The sequence below is a fragment of the Lycium ferocissimum genome, chromosome 8 (assembly GCF_029784015.1).
Source record: "Lycium ferocissimum isolate CSIRO_LF1 chromosome 8, AGI_CSIRO_Lferr_CH_V1, whole genome shotgun sequence".
NCBI lineage: Eukaryota > Viridiplantae > Streptophyta > Magnoliopsida > Solanales > Solanaceae > Lycium > Lycium ferocissimum.
The window spans coordinates 32,189,752-32,214,357 of NC_081349.1; the positions used below are offsets into that span (position 1 = coordinate 32,189,752).

A 24,606-nucleotide genomic window follows, 5' to 3' on the forward strand; every position below is an offset into this window, starting at 1 on the left:
TTTTCTGTTCTCTTCTTTCCTTCTCTTTTTCTTTATTTGAGGCGGGGGTCTTTCAGAAATAACCTTTCTATCTCACAAAGGCAGAGATAAGATCTGCGTACACTCTATTCTCCCCTCACTTGTGGGATCACACCGGATCACACTGGATATGTTGTTGTTGTAAGCTTAAAAAAATATGGGTCCTAAACTTGTTGGTATAGGCGTCCTCTGTTGACTGGATTTACTTCATAGAATGATGGAGGGGAATGGAATCTGGCACGTTTCTTTTTTTGTCTGTTTTAAGGAAATAAAACTTAAAACATTAAGTAAGTGGAAAGGTGTCAGGAAAAAAAAGAATCAAAAATAGATGGCGGAAACTCCAACCAATCCCACATGTCACTGACTATTATTAGAGATTACCAATATTTCATATCTGTCGTACGCTTATCTACTTTCCCTATAAATTCTCATCCTTTTCTTCTTTCTTCACTCAAATCTCATACTATTTGTTTTAACATAGTAGTTTTTATTAATTGTCATCAAGAATGGGTGATGTTGTTGCTGATGCAAATATGGATGCTGTACAACGTCGTCTCATGTTCGAAGACGAGTCAGTTCTCTCTCTCTACCCCTTTTGGTCTATATGTATATCAATGTCTAATAAGTTTGAGGTTCAAACAATCTATAGAACCTTCATTTGCTTTTTAGACAATTTTTAACACCACCATGGTTATCGAGTCACTCTAACATTTAAGCTTATGCTAGTAATAAACAGGAGCAGATCTATGATTTAAGTTTATGGATTTCTATAGATATCTCAAGTTATTTTTTTATATTATAATTGTGGTGTCCGAGTCAACTTGTGTGCGACTCGACTAATTTTCATGGGTAACTACTACCGGTGGTGGATCTAGTGATTTTTAAGCGTAGTTCGGAAAAAACGATAAAAACTAAACGTAAAAAATAATGCTGTCCCTGGTGATCGAACCTTAGACGCTGCAGAGCATTTTTAATACCCTGGACTGCTTGAGCTAACCTTTTGTATATGTTTAGGTTGTTCAAAACTTTTATATGTACAAAAACACATAAAATCTTTGCCGAGGGTGTTCGGGTGAATACCCTCCCACACCCTTAAATCCGCCCCTGATTGCTACCTCCCACTAGTACAGGTACCACATAACTATGTCCACCAAACATAGTTTGAGTTAATAGTTTATGGATTCAGAATTTTAATGGAAGTAGCTTAATGGGTTCTTAATAAATTATTTATTCAAATTGAGTGAATTTCTTAACACAAGTATAGGCTGAACCAGTAGCTTTCTCTCTAGCTGTTTTTGTCTCTGCTGGAATTTGAATGTGAGACTTCGTGTTGTTTAAGAAATAATAAATGAAGTGCATAATTTACCAATATTCCCATATTAATCAGTGCGCATTTTTATTGGATTGTTAATTTTGGAGTCTTGAATTGATGGGGTTTGTTTTTGTCCAGTTTGACTTTCATGATTCTGAACTCATTTCATTGTCTACTAGGCCACACCCTTGGGTTTACGGTCAAATATGTATAGATATTTAGTGAATTTCTTAATATACATATACGGTCTGAGCAAAACCTATTGGGTTGTGGTGATTGGTTTTAGTTCTACTTACAAGTTATGATCATGTACCTGCAATTTGCTTCTGAGTATAAATGACCATGACTTTACATGTATTATACTTGAGTACCAAGCCCAATTAGTGGTTGTTGTCAATGAATTGAAAATTTGTTTTCTAGCTGTCATGTACAAAGATTCTTAAAATGCTGACCTTCTAATCACTTCAAATTCAAGATGCGTTACTTATGGGATATTAAAAATTCAAAATCTTATGGTAGTTGTTACAAGACATGCTTTCGTGAACATTTAGTGAGTGTGATTTCATAACTCAGAAAGCCAATCTGTTCTTTTAACTATGTTTGATCTGCATTCTGAGAGTTTCGGGAACTTTTTGACTGGTTTCTTGCTGCTTTAACACTTCCTCTTCTTTAACACTTGCAGATGTATTTTGGTGGATGAGAATGACAGGGTTGTTGGTCATGAATCCAAGTACAATTGTAAGTTTAGTTTTTGCTTCCTCTTTGGAATTTCCTGGTGTTTATCTTCTTGTGTACTTCCCTAGAGGCTATATCTTATTTTGACATTGAAGGCAGGGGTAGAGCCACAACAAAAATGTGGGGTTCGGCAAAACCCAGTAGCTTTGGCTCAAATCATGTATTTGTATTAAGAAATTTAATTAATATGTATAAATAATGTATCCGAACTCGGTAAGCAAAAAGAGTTGTAGTTCAGAAACTAACTATAAACTTAAAATCCTGAATCTGCCTCTAATTGAAGGTTTCTGTGATTCAATGTCAACGCTATCTCACAATCAAGGGAGTTTGGTGGTGGAGAATCTAGAATGCGCAATTGTTCCAATTTTCACTTACTTTACATATGTTAGATCCCTTTATAAAGTGAATATCCTCCTACTTTCAGTTCCATTCTTATCTTCTCTATTGATTCAATCAGCATTTTTTTTCCTCTAAGAGCTTTGTTATCAAAATGTGTTATCTTTGCATTACTGGTAAAAATCTCAGAAATAGTTGAGGAAGTCCAGATTCTTTAACTACATCAAGTGTTGTCAAAAGCAGTAAGCTCTAATAAGCCTTCAGGTCTATTCGGGCATGCAATCTAAGTATGGGCTTTAGTGAAAAAAGCACAATGAAGGAAAAAAAGTAAAAGCATATTTGTAATTTAACAATAAGGTAACAAATTCATTCATAATTTTTTCCTTAACAACTAATACAGTTATTTGCTGATTATATTTCTTGTTTAGTACTGGTAGATTCGAGATAGAACTCATGGGCAATGAGGCGCACGCATCAATGGCTTGCCTACACTGAACCGCAGCATAAGCGAGGCGAACCACCCTCCCTGAGCTTTTTTGAGCTTTAGGGCTTATGCACACCTTAGATGAGCCTTTGACAACAGTGACTACATTGGTTGGCTATTTGGTGATTATCTTTTGCTCCATGCAAGGATATTTTTTTTAGAGTGGACAAATAGAGGGGCATGCAGAGGCACACGATCTGTTGTGGTCTTGTTGCACCGACTAAAAGTGTTTTATTGTACAGAAAGGAATATGAAACAAGTTACTCACATTTGTTTCCTTAGTTAAAAGTGACACACGGAGAGACTGGAAGAGTAAACATTTTTCCTTTCTGTGTATACATTTCTGGTATACAAAAGGTGTGGATCTTCTTGATTGGTAGCTGAGTAAACACTAGGATATGAAGTAGAGAGGACGAAATAGTACGATTAGTGTTTTAGCTAAGGATGGTCACTATCTCACATTAGCTTTTAGCTGTCAACAAAACAGTACGAGAGTAAAATTTCTCTGATCTCCTCTCACAACTGGAACAAGAAAAGAGAAAGCATCACGTTCTTGTCTATGTGATCATTCGTTCATGTCTCCTATTTTGCCCCAATAACCCGCTATTGATGTGCAGGTCATTTGATGGAAAAGATCGAATCTGAGAATTGGCTGCACAGAGCTTTCAGTGTTTTTCTTTTCAACTCAAAGTATGAACTTCTTCTTCAGGTATGTGGCATAAACAAATCGCAAGTGTTGCAGTGTAATGAACGTCAAACAGGTCAAATTATTGTACAAATTGTTGTCGGAATGGCTCGTAGAAGTAATCTCAACATTAGAATATTCATATTAAGAGAAGCTATAAAAGTAGTAGTCATATCATCAAATGAGTTGTAGTTGATACCAATCAAAAAAAAAAATCATCAAATGAGTTTTAGTTGATATGCATCTTTGTAGCTTTTGAAGATTAGTATTACTTAATATGCGTTATTCTTGTGTTGTGTGTATAGCAACGATCTGCAACAAAGGTAACTTTTCCTTTGGTGTGGACGAACACGTGCTGCAGCCATCCTCTCTACCGAGAGTCTGAGCTAATTGAGGAGAATGCACTTGGTATGTTTTCTGTTTGAGCTGAAACTTTTAACTTTTACCACCCTCGGTTCTCGTCTTCAACTTATTTTGTGTTGCAATTTCAAATATTAGGTGTAAGAAACGCTGCACAAAGGAAGCTTCTTGATGAACTGGGTATTCCTGCTGAAGATGTACCCGTTGACCAGTTCACACCATTGGGCCGTATGCTTTACAAGGCACCATCTGATGGAAAGTGGGGAGAGCATGAACGTAAATCACACATCTTCTTTGTATTGATCTTAGTGTGCTTATAGCCTGTTTGGCCAAGCTTTTACGAAGCCAAAAGTGCTTATGTTAGAGAGTCGGGTTTTTTGACCAAGCTTTTAGAAAAAAATTCAGTGTTTTTGAATACTAGCTGAAGCTGTTTTTCAGAAGTTGAAAAAAGTAAATTTTCTTGAGAAACACTGATATCACCTTGGTCAAGCACAAATTGCTGATGTAACACGGACAAAAGTGCTTTTCAAATTGATTAGCTAACACAAACTTCTACTCTAAAGTACTTTTTCGAAAATGTTTTTCAAAATAAGTAGATTTCGGAAGCTTCGCTAGACAGGCTATTAATATCTGTGGAACTACTTCTGGTTTTTTGCAAGGGATTTACTGGTATCAAACGTTTGTTGGTATGACTCGTGGCTGATCCGTCTTTGTAATTGCAGTCGATTATCTTCTATTAATCGTTCGTGATGTCAATGTGAACCCGAACCCTGACGAAGTTGCTGATATCAAATACGTGAACCAAGAACAACTGAAAGAGCTATTGAGGAAAGCAGATGCTGGTGAAGAAGGTTTGAAGCTATCCCCTTGGTTTAGACTTGTTGTTGATAACTTCTTGTACAAATGGTGGGATCATGTTGAGAAGGGGACTATCCAAGAAGCTGCTGATATGAAAACCATTCACAAGTTGACTTAAAAAGCTACGTCGCTCGGATTCTCCAAAAATATTGCCCGAACCGTGTCGGATCCTCCAAAAATGCATACTTTTTGAGGATCCGGCCACACCCATCGGCATTGTTGAAGAGTCAGAGCAAACATAGCTTAAAAGGAGTTAGCCAACTGCTTAACATGGTTGAACAAATACATTCCTATTCCTTTAGACAAATAAGTTTGGTGGTAACATTTTCAAGATTTCCTTTTGCATCCCTATGTTTTGTTGTTGTTGTGAGAATTAGAGCAAAGTACTTTTGAACTGATCGGAACTTCGTGTACCATAGATGTTTGTCTGTTGAATTCTAATAAAGTAGCTTCTGGTTTTGTGCTTGGCAAATTTTATGTAGTACAAAATTTTCTGTATCATATGATTGAATTTGCCATTTTTAGCTTGATTGAGAATGTGTTATTGGAATAATTCTCATTAACACATTGAAGGACTTTGGGAGAAGTTATGGAGAAGAGCTTTTTTGGTCATTATGTTGTTTTATTCCGTTGTTAGACCACTCTAAAACAAAGCGTTATCATTTTGGAACTAAGCACCACAGTGAAATTAAGGATGAAAGAATCTCAACCTAAAATATCTGGACTTTAATTTTGTCGACAGACCTTTGGTATTGCTACCAAAAACTTGTTGTCACGGTTCAAACCCAATAGTCAAGATATTTTCAACTTTGACCAGACCTCTCTGAGCTATCCAAAGGTTTGAGCCTCATAGTTTTGTCCCCTTAGATTTAACCCATAATCCTCTTGAACTGTAGTATGCTAAACTTACCTTTATACGACCACTAACTTCTCCTACTATTCTGATGTGGAATTTGCCTAAAATAAGTTTCACACGAACCCATTTCGAGTTCAACCGCCGGCTCTTCGCGAGCTGTAAATGTTGTGTAGGCTTGGCTAAGGAATTCACAACTAGTTACTTTTATTATCATAATATGAAGCATACAACTACAATTACCGCTCAGTCCCAAGCAAGTTGGGGTTGGCTTTATGAATTCTCATTTTATTATCATATAAAACATACTATTGTAATACTCAATGACTGAGATATTTCACATGATCTCATATATCCCAATAGACATTAATTCTTGAAGATTTAAAAATAAAAAAGTATTGAAGCCATGGTGCAATCTTAAACTTCTGGAATAATATAAAGACATAATACATAAATAGGCCTTCAAATTTGGCCTCAGCTGCAAGTATGCCCTCCAACTCCGGATGTGCATAAGTAGGCACCTCAACTTGTCTCTACTTTGTAATGGGTTGCCAACACTCCAATTTACAAAATGATCATCTAGACACCTCCAAAATTTATTTGTCACGTCAACATTTGTGTTTACGTGTTCAACTTTATACAAGTTGAAGTGTCTACTTGTGCACACCCAAAATTGGAGGGCATAACGCCAGCTGAGGCCAAGTTTACGTATTATGCCTAATATAAATTGAAACAAAATTTCCTTTAGTGCAAAAGAAATTATTAGGTTCGTTAATCAGTTAGCTCTCATAACGCAAAAATAGTGAACTAGTGATTAAGTTTGATTTTGACGTTACAAGAATAAGGTAACTGTATGCTTGATTCACGTAAATTTTATCCAAGTATATGCACGATTCTTTGAGAAAATTCTCTAAAGAACTCATTTCTCCTTTTCTTTTTCTTTCAAGATTTAGAAAATGATTAGATCTCTTTGAAGTCTACATACACTAGGAATAATATTTGGAAAAATTTACACGCTCTGTGTTTACACCAAACAAATAAATGCATTTCATATTTTTTCTAGATGTACTTTTATTACTCGACCACTATTAATTCATATATATTATAATCTCAATTTATAGTTAATCATGATAAACTCATGCAGTTTGGTGTAAATATTCAATGTTTGCGAGAGTAATATATACCTCAAGTTCTATGCACTGATTGTATAAATGTATACAATCCGATTATTTTATAAGATAATTACAAGTAAATCTCTATAAGTACGTAGTAACAGATAACCTGGTAAAAATGATAATTGACATGTGTTATCTAGTGTATAATAACATACTCTTACTTCACTTTATATTAAACAAGCATAAACTTGTATAATTTGGTGTAAACACCATATAGTAGTGAACTTTCGAGTAATATATTCCTCCAGTTCTATGCATTGATGATGTATTTTTTTTAATATATATGTGTGTGTACACAATCAAATTATTTATAAGATAATTACATATAATTATCTATAAGTTTCAAAAGATAACTTGACATAAATGGTAATTGATATGTAATCAAAGGTTATTAAATTTAAATCATCATATAATTATCATTATTTCTTAAAGATAAGAAAGTTTTGGATACTAAACGTGGCCCTAATCCCTATATTTCTCAACCTTCTAAAAACCTCCTTTCACTTTTTCCGGCTAACCAACTAAGTTTCCTATTTTCATGCTAACTAAATACTTAAAAAACTCAGTACTTATACTTGCTTTTTCCCTTACAATAAAACAAAACTATTCCACTTTTCACTCACTCTACATGAATTTGTTGAAAATATAGAGTACTCCAAACAAAAACTTGAGTTTTGAAACTCAAGAAACTACTCTTAAAGGTGGAAGTCTTAATAAATGATTAGTGAAAATTGCTCTTAATTATTAGCAAAAAATAAGCCTAGCATTGTTGAATGCTAGGCAGCCAAATGTCGATTTCGAGGCAAAAGAGTTGACGTAGTGACACTTCAAGTATGATTCTAAACTCATTCGAGGATATAAGTCGAAGAAAATGTAGTTGTTGAGAATATAATTAAGTTTTGTGCATGTTTATATCTCAAAAAAAAAAAAAAAAATCATTTGACATTATTCGAGCATTTCTGAAGATAATTTTCTATATTTGATTTTTTTGTATTTCTATATTTTTCTCGACAATGGTTCTGTATTATGAGAATTCATCGTAAAATTACCTAGTTTTACTCTGATCATCAATTTACCGCAACTCTAATTTCTTATTTGTGTTTGAGACTGACAAGGTGAGCAAACTCTCTCTTGGGATTGAAGCGTTGTTATTGTTGCTGGTGAACGTTATTTTCAACAAGTTGCTAGCTATCTCGGCTTACGCGCCATGTTGTATCCACCTTGTCGGACGGATTTCCTGACGATACCTCCCGGCATTAGTCCGGCGGCATTGCTTGATTCAACCATCATGCTCCCAAAATCACTGGTATATATTTTCTTTCTTTTTTTTAAAATATTTTTTTTATGACATTCTTGAATATATATTTGGATGATCATCTTTTGTATGGATATATACGAGACATTGAAAGTTGCGTGGAAGTTGGTATGTCAGTTAAAGTCAAAATTGGAAATTTGTTGAGCCAAAAAAGTAATGAAATGGACAATATGTTGAACTAGATTTTGGAAAAGAAATTGATTACGAATAAATCCTTTTTTCTTCAGATTTTATGCATGATAGTGAACATAAGTTACTAATTACGAGTAATACTTATCAAAGTATTTATTTGTAATTGCCTAATAAAAATGATCTGATTGCCTAAATCTTAATGGATAGAACTGAAGAAAAGTTCGCTTTGGTTTATGCCTAATGCTCACATCAAGTAGTTGAGATTAGTCCTCTTTTAGCTTATGTTGCTTGGATTATTCAAAAAATATTGTCGTATCCGTATTGGATCCTCAAAAAGTGCATTACTTTTTGAGGATTCCTACGCACCAAACGGTAATTTTGAAGAGCCGAGCAACACATGTTTTAGTTGGGTCTATATATTTCAATACTTGATTTATGATCTACCTTCATAACATAAGTTATCTTTTGAAATTAAAAAGAAAGTATCTTTTTGCACCTACAGAAAGATACCTTTTTGCACCTACAGAAAAAGACAAGGTATTACGATAAAACAATTGCAATTTTAAATGGGCCAATTATCTTAATCCAATCCAATTTTGTTCTTTCCTATTAAAAAAGGATACAGATTTCAATATTTCATATATAATCATATAATACAAAGTGAGTAGCATGGAATTTTGGCAAGGCTAATCTATACACAGGGGTGAAGCTACATTTTTAAGTACGGATTCAGTCGAACCCAGTAACTTTCGCTTGGACTTTTTATTTGTATTAGAAAATTCATTAAATATGTATAAATATTTAATAGAGAACAGTAACTAAAACGAGCTATGAGGTTGGTTGCAAGTTCATAACACATAAACTTCAAATCCTGGTTTCGCCTCTTTTTATACATTTATTTAGTATGTAAGTTTTGTATTCCCCTCAATTGCAGGTACCTAATGAAACAAATGTACCACAAACTTTGAACTACATTGATTCAACAAACAATCAAATCCCTCAGCAGCAAGATTTCACCAAGAAACAAAACCAATTTGAGCAGAGGGGCATATTCAGCACTAGCATTAATACTAGCAATTCATCAGATGATGGGTACACATGGAGAAAATATGGACAAAAGCATGTTAAAGGGAGTAATTTTCCAAGAAGTTACTACAAATGTACTCAACAAAATTGCCCTGTTAGGAAAAAAGTTGAATGTGCACCAAATGGACAAGTCATAGAAATTGTCTACAACGGTGCTCATAATCACCCGAAAACTCAACATCTTCGACGAAAAACTATGGATGATTCCTATGTTGTTAGCCAAGAAGATGGATCATCAGTATGGAGAAATGATCAGCAATTTACAAGTTGTAATGGACTAGAAAGAGCATCCTCTGCATCTGTCTTGTCTGATGTCTCCGATCCAATGTTGTCGAACAATTCGAAATCCATGAATATGTTTGAATCAGAAGGGACTCCTGAGCTTTCTTCTACACTTACTAGTTATGATGGTGAAGATGAAGATTTTGCCACTCAAGAAGGAATTTTCATTGGTGATGGTGACAATGAGTATGAATTAGAGCCAAAAAGAAGGTATATTTTTCTTCCTACCATTCTTCTTCTTTCGTTTCATTCATTTTTTGGGACGAGTTTAAAAGTATCAGGCCGCCTAAAAGATAACTACAAGTTACCGTTCTTAAAAAAAAAAGGGATAAGTAACCTTGAAAATAAGGCAGGTTACCTGCTACAACAAGTTAAAATAGACCGATAGTGGAAAAAACTTTGAGAGGAGGGCTATTGTGTGTGTGTGTGTTTGCAACACAAATGGTGATACATCGAATACTATGCATTTTTTTGGAATGAGTTTACCTCTATACACCGACGTTTATAGTATTAGACCGCGTTAAAAGATAACTACAGGTAATCGTTCTTAAAAAATGGGATCGGTAACTCGGAAAATGATGTAGTTTACTTGCAACAACAGGTCAAAACTATGTTGCTCGGGCTCTCCAACAATGTTGCCATGCTCGTGTCAGATCTAAAATGCACTACTTCTAGAGGATCCGACACGCATCCGGCGGCATTTTTGAAGAGTCCGAGGAACATAGGGTTAAACTACATTGATAGTGTGAAAAACTTTTAGAGGGTTTTTGTATGATGTGTGTGTCTTTACAACACAAATGGTGATCCATTCAATTTATTTAAGTTGTGGATTTACCCTCGACCTCAGGAAGAAAGAAGGTTATTCAGTTGAACCAAGTTTATTGTCAAGAACAGTGAGAGAACCAAAAGTAGTCCTCCAGGTGGAGAGTGAGATCGATATTCTTGAAGATGGCTATCGCTGGAGAAAATATGGACAAAAAGTTGTCAAAGGAAACCCGAACCCCAGGTATCTATTTATCGGATACATGTAGTTTAGACAACTTTCTGCATTTTTGAAGAGTCCGAGCAACATAGCTCTTAACTCAGTTGATATTTCTAAAGAAATGTTTCCTGTGTAGGAGCTACTACAAATGTACAAGTGCTGGATGCATAGTGAGGAAACACGTCGAAAGGGCATCAGATGACTTAAAATCAGTAATCACAACATATGAGGGGAAACACAACCATGAAGTGCCATCAGCAAACAAGACGAACGGAGTCGCAGGACCCGTCCGTTCAGCATCTACATTAAATGGGCAACAACCTTGCACTACATCTCGAAAAAGTCTCAAAGATTCAAATATCAGAGTGCAATTTCAAGATCTACCGATTCCATTCGAAAGGAAGCATTTTGTAGGAAGAGAATATTTAAGGCCAAGTTTTGGTGGAAGTTACCTTGACAACTTGAGTTTCGGAGCTTGTTCTTTGCAGCTTCCGGACTTCCCATTGTCATTGCCATTGCCAGCGCGAATGAGTTTTCCTGCAATACAGAACGAGCCTTGTCTTGGTGACTTCCATTTGCCATCCAATCCTTGTCTTGCAGTTGGGAATATGCAACATATTAACGATGACAACAATAATTCGAGATTCCTTAAAACCAAAGAGGAGTTTCAGTACTGGACGTAGCTCGGGGTACTGTCTTCTGATACATCGTTAAGTATAGATTCTTTCATCTAGTGGATGCAGGTGCACTCACTTCTTTCAACTCAAATAATAGACATATACAGTTCAAGATTTAGAAATATATGTATTTATCCTATCGATCAGGGTGGCACCAACCGATGCTATGACACATGTATGTTGGAACCAACAAGAAGCTATATGGAACATAACTTCAACGAAAGGCGATACCTGTGCATTTCAAGAACTTGCAACTTGTATAACAGGCCAAGAGTACTAATCGGTTACATGGCCGAGTAATTGGCCTAATTTTTTGGTACTGTCAGTAACATGAACACCAGTCTTTATGAACATTTGTTGCTCTCGTTTTATGGCGTTAATCAAGCAGATGTAAACGATTCATTAGGCAACAATGAATCCTAATGGAATTAACCTATTTACATTTCATGGATAGACACACTTGACCACTCAACAATATCATTAAGAAGCGGAAATACAATCAATATTCTCTGTTGACATAGCCACATTTCTGAATTCTCGGCTTTGTGACAACCTATGTTGCTCGGACTCTTTTAAAAAAATTGTTGGATGTGTGTTGGATCCTCCAAAAGCTATGTAGTTTTGAAGTATCCAACAGGGGTGCGGAAAATTTTTGGAGGGTCCGAGCAACAACTAGAAAAACGCAGAAAATCTCCAAAAGAGCTGTCGTTTATCTTCAAATTATTTAGTAGCACACCTGAGCCTTCAAGGGGGTGGCCTAGCGATCAAAGAGTTGGAGTAGTAATCTCGGAAAATAAGATCCGAATCCCAGTAGAGGAAACACTAGGTGAATTCTTCACGCCAACCTAAACCTCGGTAGGAACATAACCTGACAAAGGGTTCAGTCCAATTAGGACTCCAATTAAGGAGGTGCCAAACATACCCCCTCATTGATTTGAGATCTTGATAAGGTGAATACCGAGACTATTCGATGCTCTAGGCATAATTAGTTGTTAAGTTACCCCATACACGTGCTGGTGGGAGGAAGTAGATGCCGAGTAAATAGTCGAGGTGTGCAAAAGCTGGATCCGACATCACCATTATAATGAAGCAGCAAAAGAACCCAAACAAATGGATCATAAATGGGGTCCATAATTAGAACTGACTTCAACTAGAAACCTTTTGAACATTGATGAATGGCCTAGCTGCAATCACCGCAATGCAAGTGATGCAATTACAACCTAAAAATAATGACAGTATACAAAAACTTCTGTTGGACAAGGCTATAAAAGTCTATCCATCAAACTTTTAGAAGATTCAGAGGCCAACATTTAGGGCTGGGCGTTCGGTCGGTTCGGTTCGGTTTCACAAATTCGGTTCGGTTTTTCGGTTTGTAAAAAATGGAAACCGAAACCGAAACCGAACTGAAATAACTTCGGTTCAATTCGGTTTTTGCAATTTCGGTTCGGTTTATTCGGTCGGTTTCTTCGGTTTAGATATGGAAACTTTCCCACAGCCACAAGTAGGAGTTTGGACAATTTCTAGCAATTTTTAACAAACATAAGCTAAAACTAGCTACAGGTAATGGGATGCTAAGCTCACAGGAAACAGTACAACCAGAGAAAGCAACTAGTGCTACTGCCTACTAGTGAGATTACAATAAGAAACTAGCTACAGCCTACAGGTAATGGGATGGTAATTGCCTATATATACCTTCTCCAGGCCTTTGTAACTTTCGAATTCCTTGGAGCCATTTTATATTACTAATGAAGAACTTGAAGGGGCTCAATGAGGTTGAGGTATAACTTCTTCCTTTGAATGCGAAAAAAAACAAAAAAAAACCGAGAGAAAACATTACATCTCCATTTCAACCACAAACAAGAAAAAGCAGAAACACACTGAATTTTACCAACATAAACAGGAATAAAATTTAAGCATAGCATACTAATAAAATCCACTGGGTATGCTGTTGTTTTGTTTGTTGTTTTTATAATAACTAGATGACAATCCATGTAGAACAGTATCTAGTATATATTTATGAGGACTCCTAGCAGTTCTTTCGGAAGCTAATAGGAGGTGCAGAATGTTGGTTATATCAAATGCTACATCAATAGAAAAACAGACTGTTTGACATAGTTAAGCATCAAGCCGATACTTCATCATTCCAGAAAATCCTAATAGAGCTCGGTGTGAGACAGTAGAAGTGTTGACTGCATAATAATCACTTCATCAGCCAAAATACAAATTAATGCAGTGGCAGAACTTTTCCCCACATTTCACTTAAGTCCTCTATTACTAGTATTTCTTGTTTATCAGCCAACATCTTCTCTACAATCCAAGAGATATGACAGAGGGAATGGAGATTTGGGCCTCTTTAGTTTATTATTTATGGGCAGAAGCCCAAAATATTTATGCTTCAAGAAAAAAGTGGCTTGTTCAAATTCGGTTTTTCGGTTTAACCGAATTAAATTTTCAGATAAACCGAAAACCGAATTATTGAAATCTTATAAATTTAAACTGAACCGGACCGAATAATCCGAAAAACCGAAACCGAAATTAACTTCGGTTCGGTTCGGTCGGATTTTTGGGTTTGAACCAAAATATGCCCAGCCCTACCAAAATGCTAATGTAAAAATATCTTTAGATAAATCCCTTAAAAAACTACTCATTTTAACATACATGCGAGGCGACTTTGTCTCCCCAGAAGAAGAATAAGCCCGCTCTCTAGTTGTAACTTTCAAAACAATCGGAATTTGACCTCTTGTGTGTCTGTGAACTAAAGAATCATCCTAGATTTTAACATATACGTGTATGAACTATTTTTTGTCCGACAAAAAATTTAAGTAGCGAGTATAATAAAGATGTTTCCGTAGCTGGACAGTAAGACAAATAGTGCAAAGCATAAACGAAAGACATGATGCCTCGACTCAGGAAAGAAGAACTCTCAATAAAATAAAATAATATGTAATGTCCAGTTAATTCAAACTCCGGATATTGGCAACCAATTGAACTGAACATCAGGAGAGCACTAAGAATGGGAAAGAAACAGCTCATACATTGGCAGAAAGAAAGCATGCTCATAAAAGGCTGATAATATTTTTATATTTTATCTAGTGGAGCATTATAGGATGTGTCAATTTGCACAACTTGGTAAGTGCAAATACTAAAAGACTGATGTACACTTGCAAGATTTTAAGACCTGAATATGCATTAAGATGCATTTAGTTAGACCAAAACATCCACATTCTTTATTGGTTTGTTATGATTTACTGGTCTGATCCCAAATCACAGGCCTGATATGTTTCGAGATATAGTTTTCTTGTACTTTTAGCCACTGCTTAGAGTTTGTCTCTATTTTTAAAGTTGTGCAAAATATAGTCCTTAAGAAATTACCATTTCGGACTACATTAGACTCGGGTCAATATATGCTCATATATTGCTCAACCTTATAGACAAAACGTTAGACGTTCAATAACTTACAAAATTTTAGATCGTGGAACGTTTTCTCATAAGATCTTCAGTTTGCTCAAACGATATCTTTAGACCATGGTGTCTAAAAGGTCCATAAGTTGCAAGATAAATAAAAAGAAGGTCATTTACTAACAGCCGTCCCAAAAAAAGGACAACCAACGAAAATTTCTGAATTCTGAAGGATATTGGAGAAGAGAAAAAGAAGTCCATAAACTAACAAGTTTTTTTTTTTTTTTTTCTTTTCAGAAGAAATGAAAAGGAAGAATAAGTACTGTCAATTAAGTTATTTGTCAAACAAAGTTTGGTATAGATAGATCCAAAGTATTGTAAAAAATACAATGAAGCTTAAGCTACAAGACCATTTGGTGAAGTAAAGAAGGAGATGTCGCCGATTGCTACTAAGAACCTAACAGAACTTTTCACTTACATGACATATGGAACGGATTTTTACAATTGAAAGAACAAAAGAATATCCAATCCCTGCCAAAAAATAAAAGGACGGATAATCCCTCTATAGAACAGAAGTCAACTGAGGCTTCTGCAGAATTTCTTCTATATATAGCAAGCGCCTTTTTGTTGAACCATAGTATGTGTAGATAATGCTCTCAAGGCAATGCCTGACGCACGAAACATCATAAGTCTCGAGAAATCTCACGTCTGTTTCCCTCCATTTCGCGCCAGCAAAATGCTTGTACTCGTCCATCACGGAAGACAAACACCAACTCTGCCATTTCCTTAGGCAACCAACAATACGACCAGTTCGATGCTGCAGGATCAGAAATACTATGCATTATAATCATAGCACAAGAGTAGGGAATAAGAAAAGGTTTTGCTCATTTGAACTTGAAAGCAAATCGGATGAGATTCAAGTTTAAACATCCAAACAGTTCATAGTCCTTCTAGCCTCTATATCAAGAAGGATATTTTATTAGGATTTTGAGTTATATGCACTGACAGTGTAAGAGATATTTGCCGAATCAGTGTAATACCAGTTATAGCAGGTTAGTTAACATTTTTTCCTTTAATTACCTAAAAGTGACCTGATTATGTAAATATCTTTTGTACTGCCAGTGTATAGAACTTAAAGCTTTTTATTATTGTTAGAGCCTAGCACTCCAGACTTTAAAGAGAAATCAAATACTTAAAGCTCCATTTGATACAGAAAGCTGGATCAGTAGGATGTTGTAAATCTATGTTGCTCGGACTCATTCAAAATCTCACCAGGTGCGTGTCGAATCCTCCAGAAGTAGTGCGTTTTTGGAGGATCCAACACGATTGTGGCAATGCTTTTGGATAATCCAAGCAACGTAGCTGGAAATAGAGAAAAGAAAAGGCGATAACCATTTGGATTTGTAAACAATGCAGACAATGAAATAGTTCAGATTCAAATGCAACTTAATGAGAATATCATTTCAATATTCTGCAGCAGTATGAGGATTCTATTAACCTATGTTGCTTGAACTCTCCACAATTGTTGCTGCACCCGTGTCTGATCCTACATAACGTGTCGGTTCCTCCAAATATGCATTACTTATGGAGGATCATTCAACATTTTTTAAGTGTCCGAGCAACATAGAAATTAACAAAACATAAATTTCCTAAGCAGGCATAAATTGCACAAAATGGAAAGGTAACAAAACAAGGTAAGTGTAAACACCAAAACGAATAACTATATAAAAATACACATCTAAGAGCTGCTCAAACTAAAACGAAAGAACTTAATGCACCTTTCCGCGCTTGCAGTGGATAAGAACCGGATGGTTTCTAACATCTGGAGACAAATACGAAAAGAAAGTTAACATTCATAAACTAGAACCTATATATGTTGCTCGGACTCTCAAAAAAAGTTACATTTCTCCCATGTAGGATCCTACAAAAAATGCACTACTTTTGGAGGATCTGACACGTGCCCGGTAGTATTTTTGGAGAGTCCGAGCAGCATAGACTGGAATTATAGGTCTAAAAACATGATTAAGAGAATGCTAAAGATTGTATACCAGTTAGCACTTTCAAAGCCTCTGTTATAGCACTTCTCGACATAGCTGATGGCTCCTATACAGAAAAAAATTCAACTTTTCAACCAAGTATTTTAACTCAGAGAATAGAAACAAAAGTATAGTCCATTCATGAATCTCAACATCTTTTAAGATGCAAAATGAACTAATACCTTAGTGCCATCCATTCCAAATTGGAAAAGCTTTACTTTGTTAAATCTAAGAAAATCCAAATTCTCTTCAGGATAAGGCTCTGGACACAAACATCTATAAACAAGTGAGAAAAATAAATTAATCCTTAATTCCTCACAATGATATAAGAACAAACTCAAAAACTCTTGGAAAAAAAAAAAAAAAGAATGAGAAATTGATATTCAAGAAGATTATTCCTTTTTTTCCTCTCTTCCTCTCTTGTTCTTGGAGAATTTTACTAATATGCACTTATAGGTTTTTATTGAAAAATTATACTGTGCAAATAGGGCAAAAACCAATGTTTTTGGTCATATATATATACGTTGTTGAATCGCCTTGAACTACCAGAAAATTCCAGTGAAGTGGCAAACTGTTCAAAAACTGTTACTGTTGAATCTCCTTGTATAAATTTCTAGATCTGCCACTGGTTACAACATATTATTACTCTATTTTTTGAGTTAATAAATTAAACTTGATATGAAGAGTTACCTATTGTTATAGGCCAACTTAATCAAATAGTGCGTCAGTGCACAAAACATAAGTTCAATGACAAAAGGCCCTTTTTCCTCTCTTCCACTCTTCTTGGGAAATTTAACTTATATATGCACTTACATTAAAATTTAACAACGTCAACAACAACAACAACAACGACTTCTACACTAAAATCTAAAAAGTTATTTTTAAGTTACTATAGTCTATATCAGACTTGCTATGAAGAGTCAACTATACACAATTATTTTCTAGGTTACCATGTCAGACTTATACAGAGAGCCGACTATTGTTATAGGTCAACTTAATCGAACAGTATAAAACTTTTTTCACTATTAGTGTACAAAACATAAACTTGATTAAAAAATAAATAAATAGAGAGAGACTAACATGATAGAGCTCAAATTGAGTGACTGCAAAAATGGGAAATTGGAGGGCTGAGGAAATCCAGATCTGTAAATGCAACTATCTTCCACTGCTGAGAAATTTATAGGTGGCACCAAAATACCTTCCTGTTCATGCAAAATCAAATCCATTTGTCTACTTTTTTTTTTTGGGCTGCTCTTTAATCTCACAAATTTCACAAAGAAAACAATATAACAATAATTACACCTCAATCTAAAAAATTTGGAATTATGACTCGATTCCAAGAAAGTTAGAGTTACGCCTTAATTCCAAGAAAGTTGAAGTCGGCTATGTGAATCGTCACGGAGAAAAGGCTTCAACTAAAATCAAGAAAATGTTTAAGTTGTCGTGTGGAATTCTGGGATAAAGTTTCTTCTAATAATTCAACTGAAAAAGTTCATTTTTTGTTGAAATTCTTGTGGATTTGGTTCAAGTTTTTTATAGAACTATAATATGTCCACTTGGCTACGTTAAAAAGTGCCCCCCTACACTATCCAATTGTTTTTGACCTTTCAAATTAACTAAATTATGTTTATTTTCTTTAGGAATTATCATGTCCAAGAGAAAATATCATGCATATATTACTCTTACGTGTAAATGTTTGTTTCCAGATATGTAGAAGAAAATGAAACAAAAAAGAATTGAGTGGTCACAATCAGCACTTTTTGAGATTATATATGTAGTTTTATTTTGCATGGCAAGTTGATTTTTCTGAGGTCATAATAATCAGAGAAGAAATTTAATAAAAATAAATTCTTCTTGAACGAGATATTGAATAATAGCGTAAACTATTTCAGTCAAAAACTTATTTTTCGATAAGTGATTATTTTAAAAAAAAGTTGTTTATTTTGGGAGAAAATGTCGATGAAAAGATTTTTTTTTGTTAAAAATAATTTTTTGCCCAAAAGACTTTTTTGAAAAGTATTTTTGAGAAAAATTACACATAGAAGACTTTTTAAAACGATTTTCAAACACTATGCTTTCAAAAACTTTTTAAATTAATTTGTCAAACATGGCTAATCAGCTTTTAGCAAAAATATTTTTTGAAAAAAATCTTTTTAAAATTGTTTTTAGTAATAAAATATTTATAAGTCAAGCAGTCAAGCTCAAGTGGCTATTGTATTATTTGAAAGTGTCGATCACTTCAAAATTTTGACTTAAATATTAAATGCTAGATGTAAAAGCATGCATAAAATATTATTGTGCTGGATTATTAGATTCTTATAATATCATAGTAAATCTCACCGCAAAATCACATGTGATTTTCCGATGAGATTTAGATAATTTTCTGACTATAATTATTTTTTGAGATACCTATAAGTTGAATGACTTTACAGTAATATGATGAGACATTAAATTATTATCAGCTATAATTATAAAGAGAAGCTGCAAATTTTCCTTATTGTCACTAAGCAGCACATGCCACAAACCACATGGTTTAGACAATAGATTCAGATTTAATTGGACCACCTCTCCTCCACCCCTCACCCCACTCCAAAATAACTCCCACCTTCATTCATTTTTTTTTTTTTTTAAATAATTGTGGTATTTGATAAATTTGTGTGCATCTTAACTATTTTTACTAAGTGATGATTTCTTTCATCAATATATGTATCGAATAACTCAACTCACACACTAAAACTAAGACATATGAAAATTAATCATTTAAATTCTTAATTTGTCCCCCGGAATTGGTAGGTCAGTCCCCTTCTTTCCACAGCTAGGACTTGTGGGGGCTATCATTTATCAGATATGGACAACATATCACAAGAAGACCCCTTCAACATCAATTATAACCAACAAAATAGACTCAGTATGAAAAAGGTTCAATTCAGCCTCGCTCAATTGACCAGTTGCTATGACTATAAGGGAAATACTAACTTTTGATATTGTAGAAATTTCCGAGGGCTAGTGGCGCACGATTTAAATCTTCGCAGACAATGAACCTGTCCTCTGTTCTTCTCTATTTAAATACCATATTTTTATGGGTAAATTACAACTCAACACTTTTGGGTGATCTAGTTTATAAAATGGCCAATAAATGTGTAGGATTTATATATTTATATTTAAATATACATATACTATATGTATAATATACATATCCATGTATGGGTTCTGTATATTTGAGCTACTGCCGGTAATTAAGTTTGGCTGAAGGGACATAGACAAAAGAATCCCTATTTTTATCTGCGTAGTATGAATCCGTGATGGACGTCTACACATCACACGCTATGTTCTTACTGCTAGACCCATAGGATCAATAAAGAAATAGTCAATCTGACAGCAATGAAATGGATCTGACAATGCTATTTCCACATCACAAAACTCTGTGTGCATTAAAGTCTTGACTTAACTAATGACCCAAACATTCAGATAAGAAACATATCTTTATCCCATGAGCACCCCATCGACATCCTCATTAAGCAAAACATTATTTTAAAATAATGTTGATATATATCAACATCACTAAAATATAACAATCTTGATAATCAACCCCACTAAGTGAACTTTATCACCTCACTGATTGACATTTGCTTAGCATATAAAGAGATTTTATGAGTCGGATATGAGGTTTTTGGCTTAAAAAAATCAAGTGTCACGTTATTAAAGAGCTATAGCACTTCCCTACTTGAACAACCTTTATTAATACAAAAGAAAGAAAAGTAATTTTGTTCACTTATTTCCAATAGTTCAAAAACCGTTTAAGCAATGGACTCGAGTTATTTGTTACTTGTCTTTGGTGGAAGGTGATAGAATCTTCAATGCAAAATAAAGTCAAAGTGTTATCGAAAAAAAGAGAGGAAAACTTGACTTCAGAATTATCGTTAGAAAAAACAATTACAAGTTTTGGAAGTGAAAGCACAGAAACCAAAAGGCCTGTTTGGTATATTACAATTGATGGCATAGCAACAAGGAGAGGGCAAGCGGCAGCCTTTGGCCCCATCACAGGATGCGCAAAGTGCACAAATTTATTGCTCGGACTCTTCAATAATGTCGTTGGGTGCGTGTTAGATCCTTAAAAAATGATGCATTTTTTAGAGAGCCCAAGCAACATAGTTCATTGAAAGAGAAATACTTTGATTTCTTTTTATCTGCCTAAGTCTTTATAGCAAGAGTTATCCGGTACCTGTCTTTGGTGGAAGGTATCAGATACTCAGTGAAACAATCAAATTGCGAGCAAACGGACCTAGACATCACCATTACAAACCAAAAAGTAGAAAAAAAAATCAAGAAAGATGCTTTGATTTCAGTATTAGAGATGGCATCCAAGACAATTACAAGTTTTAGGAGTGAAAGCACAGAAACCAAAAGGCCTGTTTGGTATATTACAATTGATGGCATAGCAACAAGAAGTGGGCAAGCAGTATCCTTTATCCCCACCACAGCAAGTGCAAAGTGCACAAATCTGAAAGCTGCCAAGTTTTCTCCTAGTCTCATTTAGCATCACCATCATCTTTTCCTCAATTTGTGGCACCATTACTGGCTTTGCTGACACCATAGTTCCATTTGCCTAACAAAAAAATAGTCCAAACTTCAGTAAAAAATTCAATCTTTTACAGTTTTATTGTCACTCCAGTTGTTGAAGACATAATCAAGTACCAAAACTGCTATCTCTTTAACAAATTTCAATAGGCGTTTGGATATGAATTGAGTGATATTTTAAGAAAAGTATTTCTTTGAAGTTTTAGTTGAAAAATGGTATGTGGAAGTTGAAATTCTTCTTGGACATGCATTGCACTTGGGAAAAAAAAAATTGAAGCTTTATGAGTGGGAAAAAACCTCACTTGAAAAACTGGACAAAAACTAACAAAAGATCATTCTAATGTGCAACCAAACAATATTTTGAAAATACTTAAGAGAAAAATTCATGTCCAAATAGGCCCTTATAATCACACAATTCAAATGTCAAAACAGCCAGAATTCCTAGGTTCAAGTTTCGTCATCGCCCATTTTCCTATGCTCAGCCCATAAAAAAGAATCAAACTCGCACATGAAAAGATGTATTAAGATATAATTACGAAAATAGAAGTGTACATCTCTAACCGCTTAACCTTTTAGAAGAAAAGATCATACAATTTAATAGTCATACACCAGAAAAATAGAGCAATCCTCTACAAAAATTCAATCTTTACAACTCCTATTTGCTCATATCAGTCCCTAAACACTTTCAAGACTGAGCTCTTAGCAACACATATCAGCAAAATTAAAGCTCAATTTTCTACAAAAGATTCAATTTTCCAGTTGTTCTTTCTACTGTTATCTCTAACACTTTCAAGACTGAGCTCTTAGCAACACATATGTAGCAGCAAGATTTTTTTTTTCTTTTTTCGATCAAGATATATAGCAGCATAATTAAAGCTCAATTTTTCTATTCAATTTTCCAGTTTTTCTTGCTACTGTCATCTCTAACACTTTCAAGACTGAGCTCTTAGCAACACATAGCAGAGAAATTAAACCTCAATTTTCTAAAAAAGATTCAATCTTTCCTGTTTTTCTTGCTACTGTCATCTCTAACACTTTCAAGACTGAGCTCTTAGGAGTCTTAGCAACACAGAGCAGCAAAATTCAATCTTTACACACAATTTTAATAGTCAAAACACCAGAAAAATAGTTCAATCCTCTAAACAAAATTCAATCTTTACAACTTTTATTGTCCGAACACTTTCAAGACTGAGCTCTTAGCAAAACATATCAGCAAAATTATTCTAAAAAAGGTTCAATCTTTCCAGTTTTTCTTTCTACTGTTATCTGACTTATCTCTAACACTTTCAAGACTGAGCTCTTAGCAAGCAGCAAAATTAAAGCTCAATTTTCCAAAAAAGATTCAATCTTTCCAGTTTTTTCTTGCTACTGTCATCTCTAACACTTTCAAGACTGAGCTCTTAGCAACACATAGCAGCAAAATTAAACCTCAGTTTTCTAAAAAAGATTCAATCTTTCCAGTTTTTCTTTCTACTGTCATCTCTAATACTTTCAAGACTGAGCTCTTAGCAACAAACAGCAGCAAATTTAAACCTCAATTTTCCAAAAAAAGATTCAATAACTCCAGTTTTTCTTTCTACTGTCATCTCTAACACTTTCAAGACTGAGCGAGAGCTCTTAGCATTTTAAAACAGCAGCAAATGTTTTAACATAAATTTTCCTAACAAAATTTTTAATGATCCAGTTTTTCTTTCTACTGGGATCTCTAACACTGTCGGACCGGTCACTAATAGCGTAGCAATAGCGAAAATCTATGTTGCACGGACTCTTCAAAAATACGGTGCATTATTTTAACATAAAAGTAGTGCAAATTTTTTGGAGACGACGACGGATAACGAAAGTGAAGAGTCCGCGCAACTTAGGCGAAAATACAAGTATATAGGTCAAATATGTGTAACAAATAAAATTTAACACAGTGAAGCAAATGAAAGATCTAAACGAGCTCATTTAACGCTTATTGTTTTCCTAAAAATAAAATATAATTTAACACAATGAAGCAGCTTGCAACCAACGTGAAAGACAATTTCCGACGCGATTAAATATATACTAATTTAACGTATATACACATATATATATACATAAAAGTGCACGTGCACTCTGACCCTTCCATTTGGGTCCGCCTCTGCTCTTAGCAACACATAACAGCAAAATTAAACCTCAATTTTTCTAAAGGGATTCAAATTTTCCAGTTTTTCTTGCTACTGTCATCTCTAACACTTTCAAGACTGAGCTCTTAGCAACACATAGCAGCAAAATTAATCCTCAATTTTCTAAAAAAGATTCAATCTTTACAGTTTTTCTTGCTACTGTCATCTCTAACACTATCAAATATATCAGCAACACAAAGCAGCAAAATTCAATCTTTAGTATTAATATATATATACCAGAAAAATAGTTCAATCCTCTAAACAAAATTCAATCTTGACAACTTTTATTGTCCTAACACTTTCAAGACTGAGCTCTTAGCAACACATAGCAGCAAAACTAAACCTCAAATTTCTTTAAAGATTCAATCTTTCCAGTTTTTCTTGCTACTGTCATCTCTAACACTATCAAGACTGAGCTCTCAGCAACACAAAGCAGCAAAATTCAATCTTTAGACACAATTTTTTCATAAAAGAAAAATAGTTCAAATTTTCTAAACAAAATTCAATCTTGACAACTTTTATCTCTAACACTTTCAAGACTGAGCTCTTAACAACACATAGCTGCAAAACTAAAAAAAAAATTCAAACAGTTTTTCTTTACTGTCAAACAACTAACACCTTAACAATAAAAGTTTAGGCAAAACAACTAAAATAAATTGATGGATTCTATGAAGCAATAAATATAGAAAGAACTCACATGGGAAACTTTGGCTCCATTAAAAATTACAAAGAACACAAGTAATAGAAGGGGAAAAAGAACCCCACTAAAAATAGACATATTCTCTTTTCTTTTTTATCCAAAAAAAAGGGGTCTTTCTGCTATATCTCACAAAATTGGGGGTAAAGATTGAAACTTTTAGTGTGATTCTTGATTTTTCTGCAAAAGGGGTTTTTGATTTTCTCATAAATAAAGTAGTTGAAGAGGTATTGAACTGTGAAGAATTGTGGTCTTAGACATAATTTCTTGAGAGGAAATTGTGATTGGAAATGAAAAGAGAAAAGAAGGGAAAATTTGGGAGAGGAGGAAAGTGAAATGAGTTTTATGGTTTGGGTCACACAGTTGTTAATTTTTTATTATTTATTTTACATTTTTCAGTCATAACTGAAAATTATCAGAGATTTACTTGTACTTAGTAATCTCATTATTGTGATATTT

General features: G+C 34.4%; 4 protein-coding genes across 6 annotated transcripts; 2 read left to right on the forward strand and 2 right to left on the reverse strand.

The window, feature by feature from the left end:
* Positions 1 to 518: 518 nt before the first annotated feature.
* On the forward strand, positions 519 to 5,260 carry LOC132068069 (isopentenyl-diphosphate Delta-isomerase I). Its single transcript, XM_059461533.1, has 6 exons — positions 519 to 589; positions 2,013 to 2,068; positions 3,503 to 3,594; positions 3,876 to 3,978; positions 4,069 to 4,206; positions 4,653 to 5,260. The coding sequence occupies exons 1-6, from the start codon at positions 525 to 527 to the stop codon at positions 4,904 to 4,906; spliced, it is 708 nt and encodes a 235-aa protein (XP_059317516.1). The 5' UTR covers positions 519 to 524; the 3' UTR covers positions 4,907 to 5,260.
* Positions 5,261 to 7,422: 2,162 nt separating this feature from the next.
* Positions 7,423 to 11,730, forward strand: LOC132066833 (probable WRKY transcription factor 26). Of its 2 annotated transcripts, none has more exons than XM_059460035.1 (5): positions 7,423 to 7,647; positions 7,923 to 8,122; positions 9,198 to 9,841; positions 10,479 to 10,637; positions 10,750 to 11,730. In XM_059460035.1, the coding sequence occupies exons 2-5, from the start codon at positions 8,024 to 8,026 to the stop codon at positions 11,294 to 11,296; spliced, it is 1,449 nt and encodes a 482-aa protein (XP_059316018.1). In that variant the 5' UTR covers positions 7,423 to 7,647; positions 7,923 to 8,023; the 3' UTR covers positions 11,297 to 11,730. The 2 variants fall into 2 exon arrangements, with proteins under 2 accessions (XP_059316018.1, XP_059316019.1); XM_059460036.1 differs by having other exon boundaries at positions 7,932 to 8,122.
* A 3,267-nt stretch (positions 11,731 to 14,997) lies between these two features.
* On the reverse strand, positions 14,998 to 18,317 carry LOC132068064 (tyrosine-protein phosphatase DSP3-like). 2 transcript variants are annotated; one of them, XR_009417307.1, is made up of 6 exons: positions 17,806 to 18,316; positions 16,908 to 17,001; positions 16,738 to 16,792; positions 16,468 to 16,511; positions 15,140 to 15,506; positions 14,998 to 15,090 (listed from the first exon to the last, which is right to left on the reverse strand). XR_009417307.1 is itself a non-coding variant. In XM_059461527.1 (5 exons), the coding sequence occupies exons 1-5, from the start codon at positions 17,949 to 17,951 to the stop codon at positions 15,252 to 15,254; spliced, it is 594 nt and encodes a 197-aa protein (XP_059317510.1). In that variant the 5' UTR covers positions 17,952 to 18,317; the 3' UTR covers positions 14,998 to 15,251. The 2 variants fall into 2 exon arrangements, 1 of the variants encoding a protein (XP_059317510.1); XM_059461527.1 differs by having other exon boundaries at positions 14,998 to 15,506; positions 17,806 to 18,317.
* Positions 18,318 to 21,047: 2,730 nt separating this feature from the next.
* Positions 21,048 to 23,875, reverse strand: LOC132068065 (uncharacterized). Its single transcript, XM_059461528.1, has 2 exons — positions 23,794 to 23,875; positions 21,048 to 21,331 (listed from the first exon to the last, which is right to left on the reverse strand). The coding sequence occupies exons 1-2, from the start codon at positions 23,842 to 23,844 to the stop codon at positions 21,074 to 21,076; spliced, it is 309 nt and encodes a 102-aa protein (XP_059317511.1). The 5' UTR covers positions 23,845 to 23,875; the 3' UTR covers positions 21,048 to 21,073.
* Positions 23,876 to 24,606: the final 731 nt, after the last annotated feature.

Coding starts and splice junctions, on each gene's coding strand:
- LOC132068065 (XM_059461528.1), bottom strand. CDS start 23,844: ATGACAGTAGCAAGAAAAACTGGAAAGATTGAATCTTTAAAGAAATTT. Junction 21,332..23,793: donor AATCTTTAAAGAAATTTGAG/GTTTAGTTTTGC, acceptor TTTTTTTGTTAG/GCAAATGGAACTATGGTGTC.
- LOC132066833 (XM_059460035.1), top strand. CDS start 8,024: ATGTTGTATCCACCTTGTCGGACGGATTTCCTGACGATACCTCCCGGC. Junction 9,842..10,478: donor GAATTAGAGCCAAAAAGAAG/GTATATTTTTCT, acceptor CCTCGACCTCAG/GAAGAAAGAAGGTTATTCAG. Junction 10,638..10,749: donor AAAGGAAACCCGAACCCCAG/GTATCTATTTAT, acceptor TTTCCTGTGTAG/GAGCTACTACAAATGTACAA.
- LOC132068069 (XM_059461533.1), top strand. CDS start 525: ATGGGTGATGTTGTTGCTGATGCAAATATGGATGCTGTACAACGTCGT. Junction 590..2,012: donor CGTCTCATGTTCGAAGACGA/GTCAGTTCTCTC, acceptor TAACACTTGCAG/ATGTATTTTGGTGGATGAGA. Junction 2,069..3,502: donor TCATGAATCCAAGTACAATT/GTAAGTTTAGTT, acceptor ATTGATGTGCAG/GTCATTTGATGGAAAAGATC.
- LOC132068064 (XM_059461527.1), bottom strand. CDS start 17,951: ATGGATTTGATTTTGCATGAACAGGAAGGTATTTTGGTGCCACCTATA. Junction 17,002..17,805: donor CTCAATTTGAGCTCTATCAT/GTTAGTCTCTCT, acceptor ACTTGTTTATAG/ATGTTTGTGTCCAGAGCCTT. Junction 16,793..16,907: donor TTGGAATGGATGGCACTAAG/GTATTAGTTCAT, acceptor TTTTCTGTATAG/GAGCCATCAGCTATGTCGAG.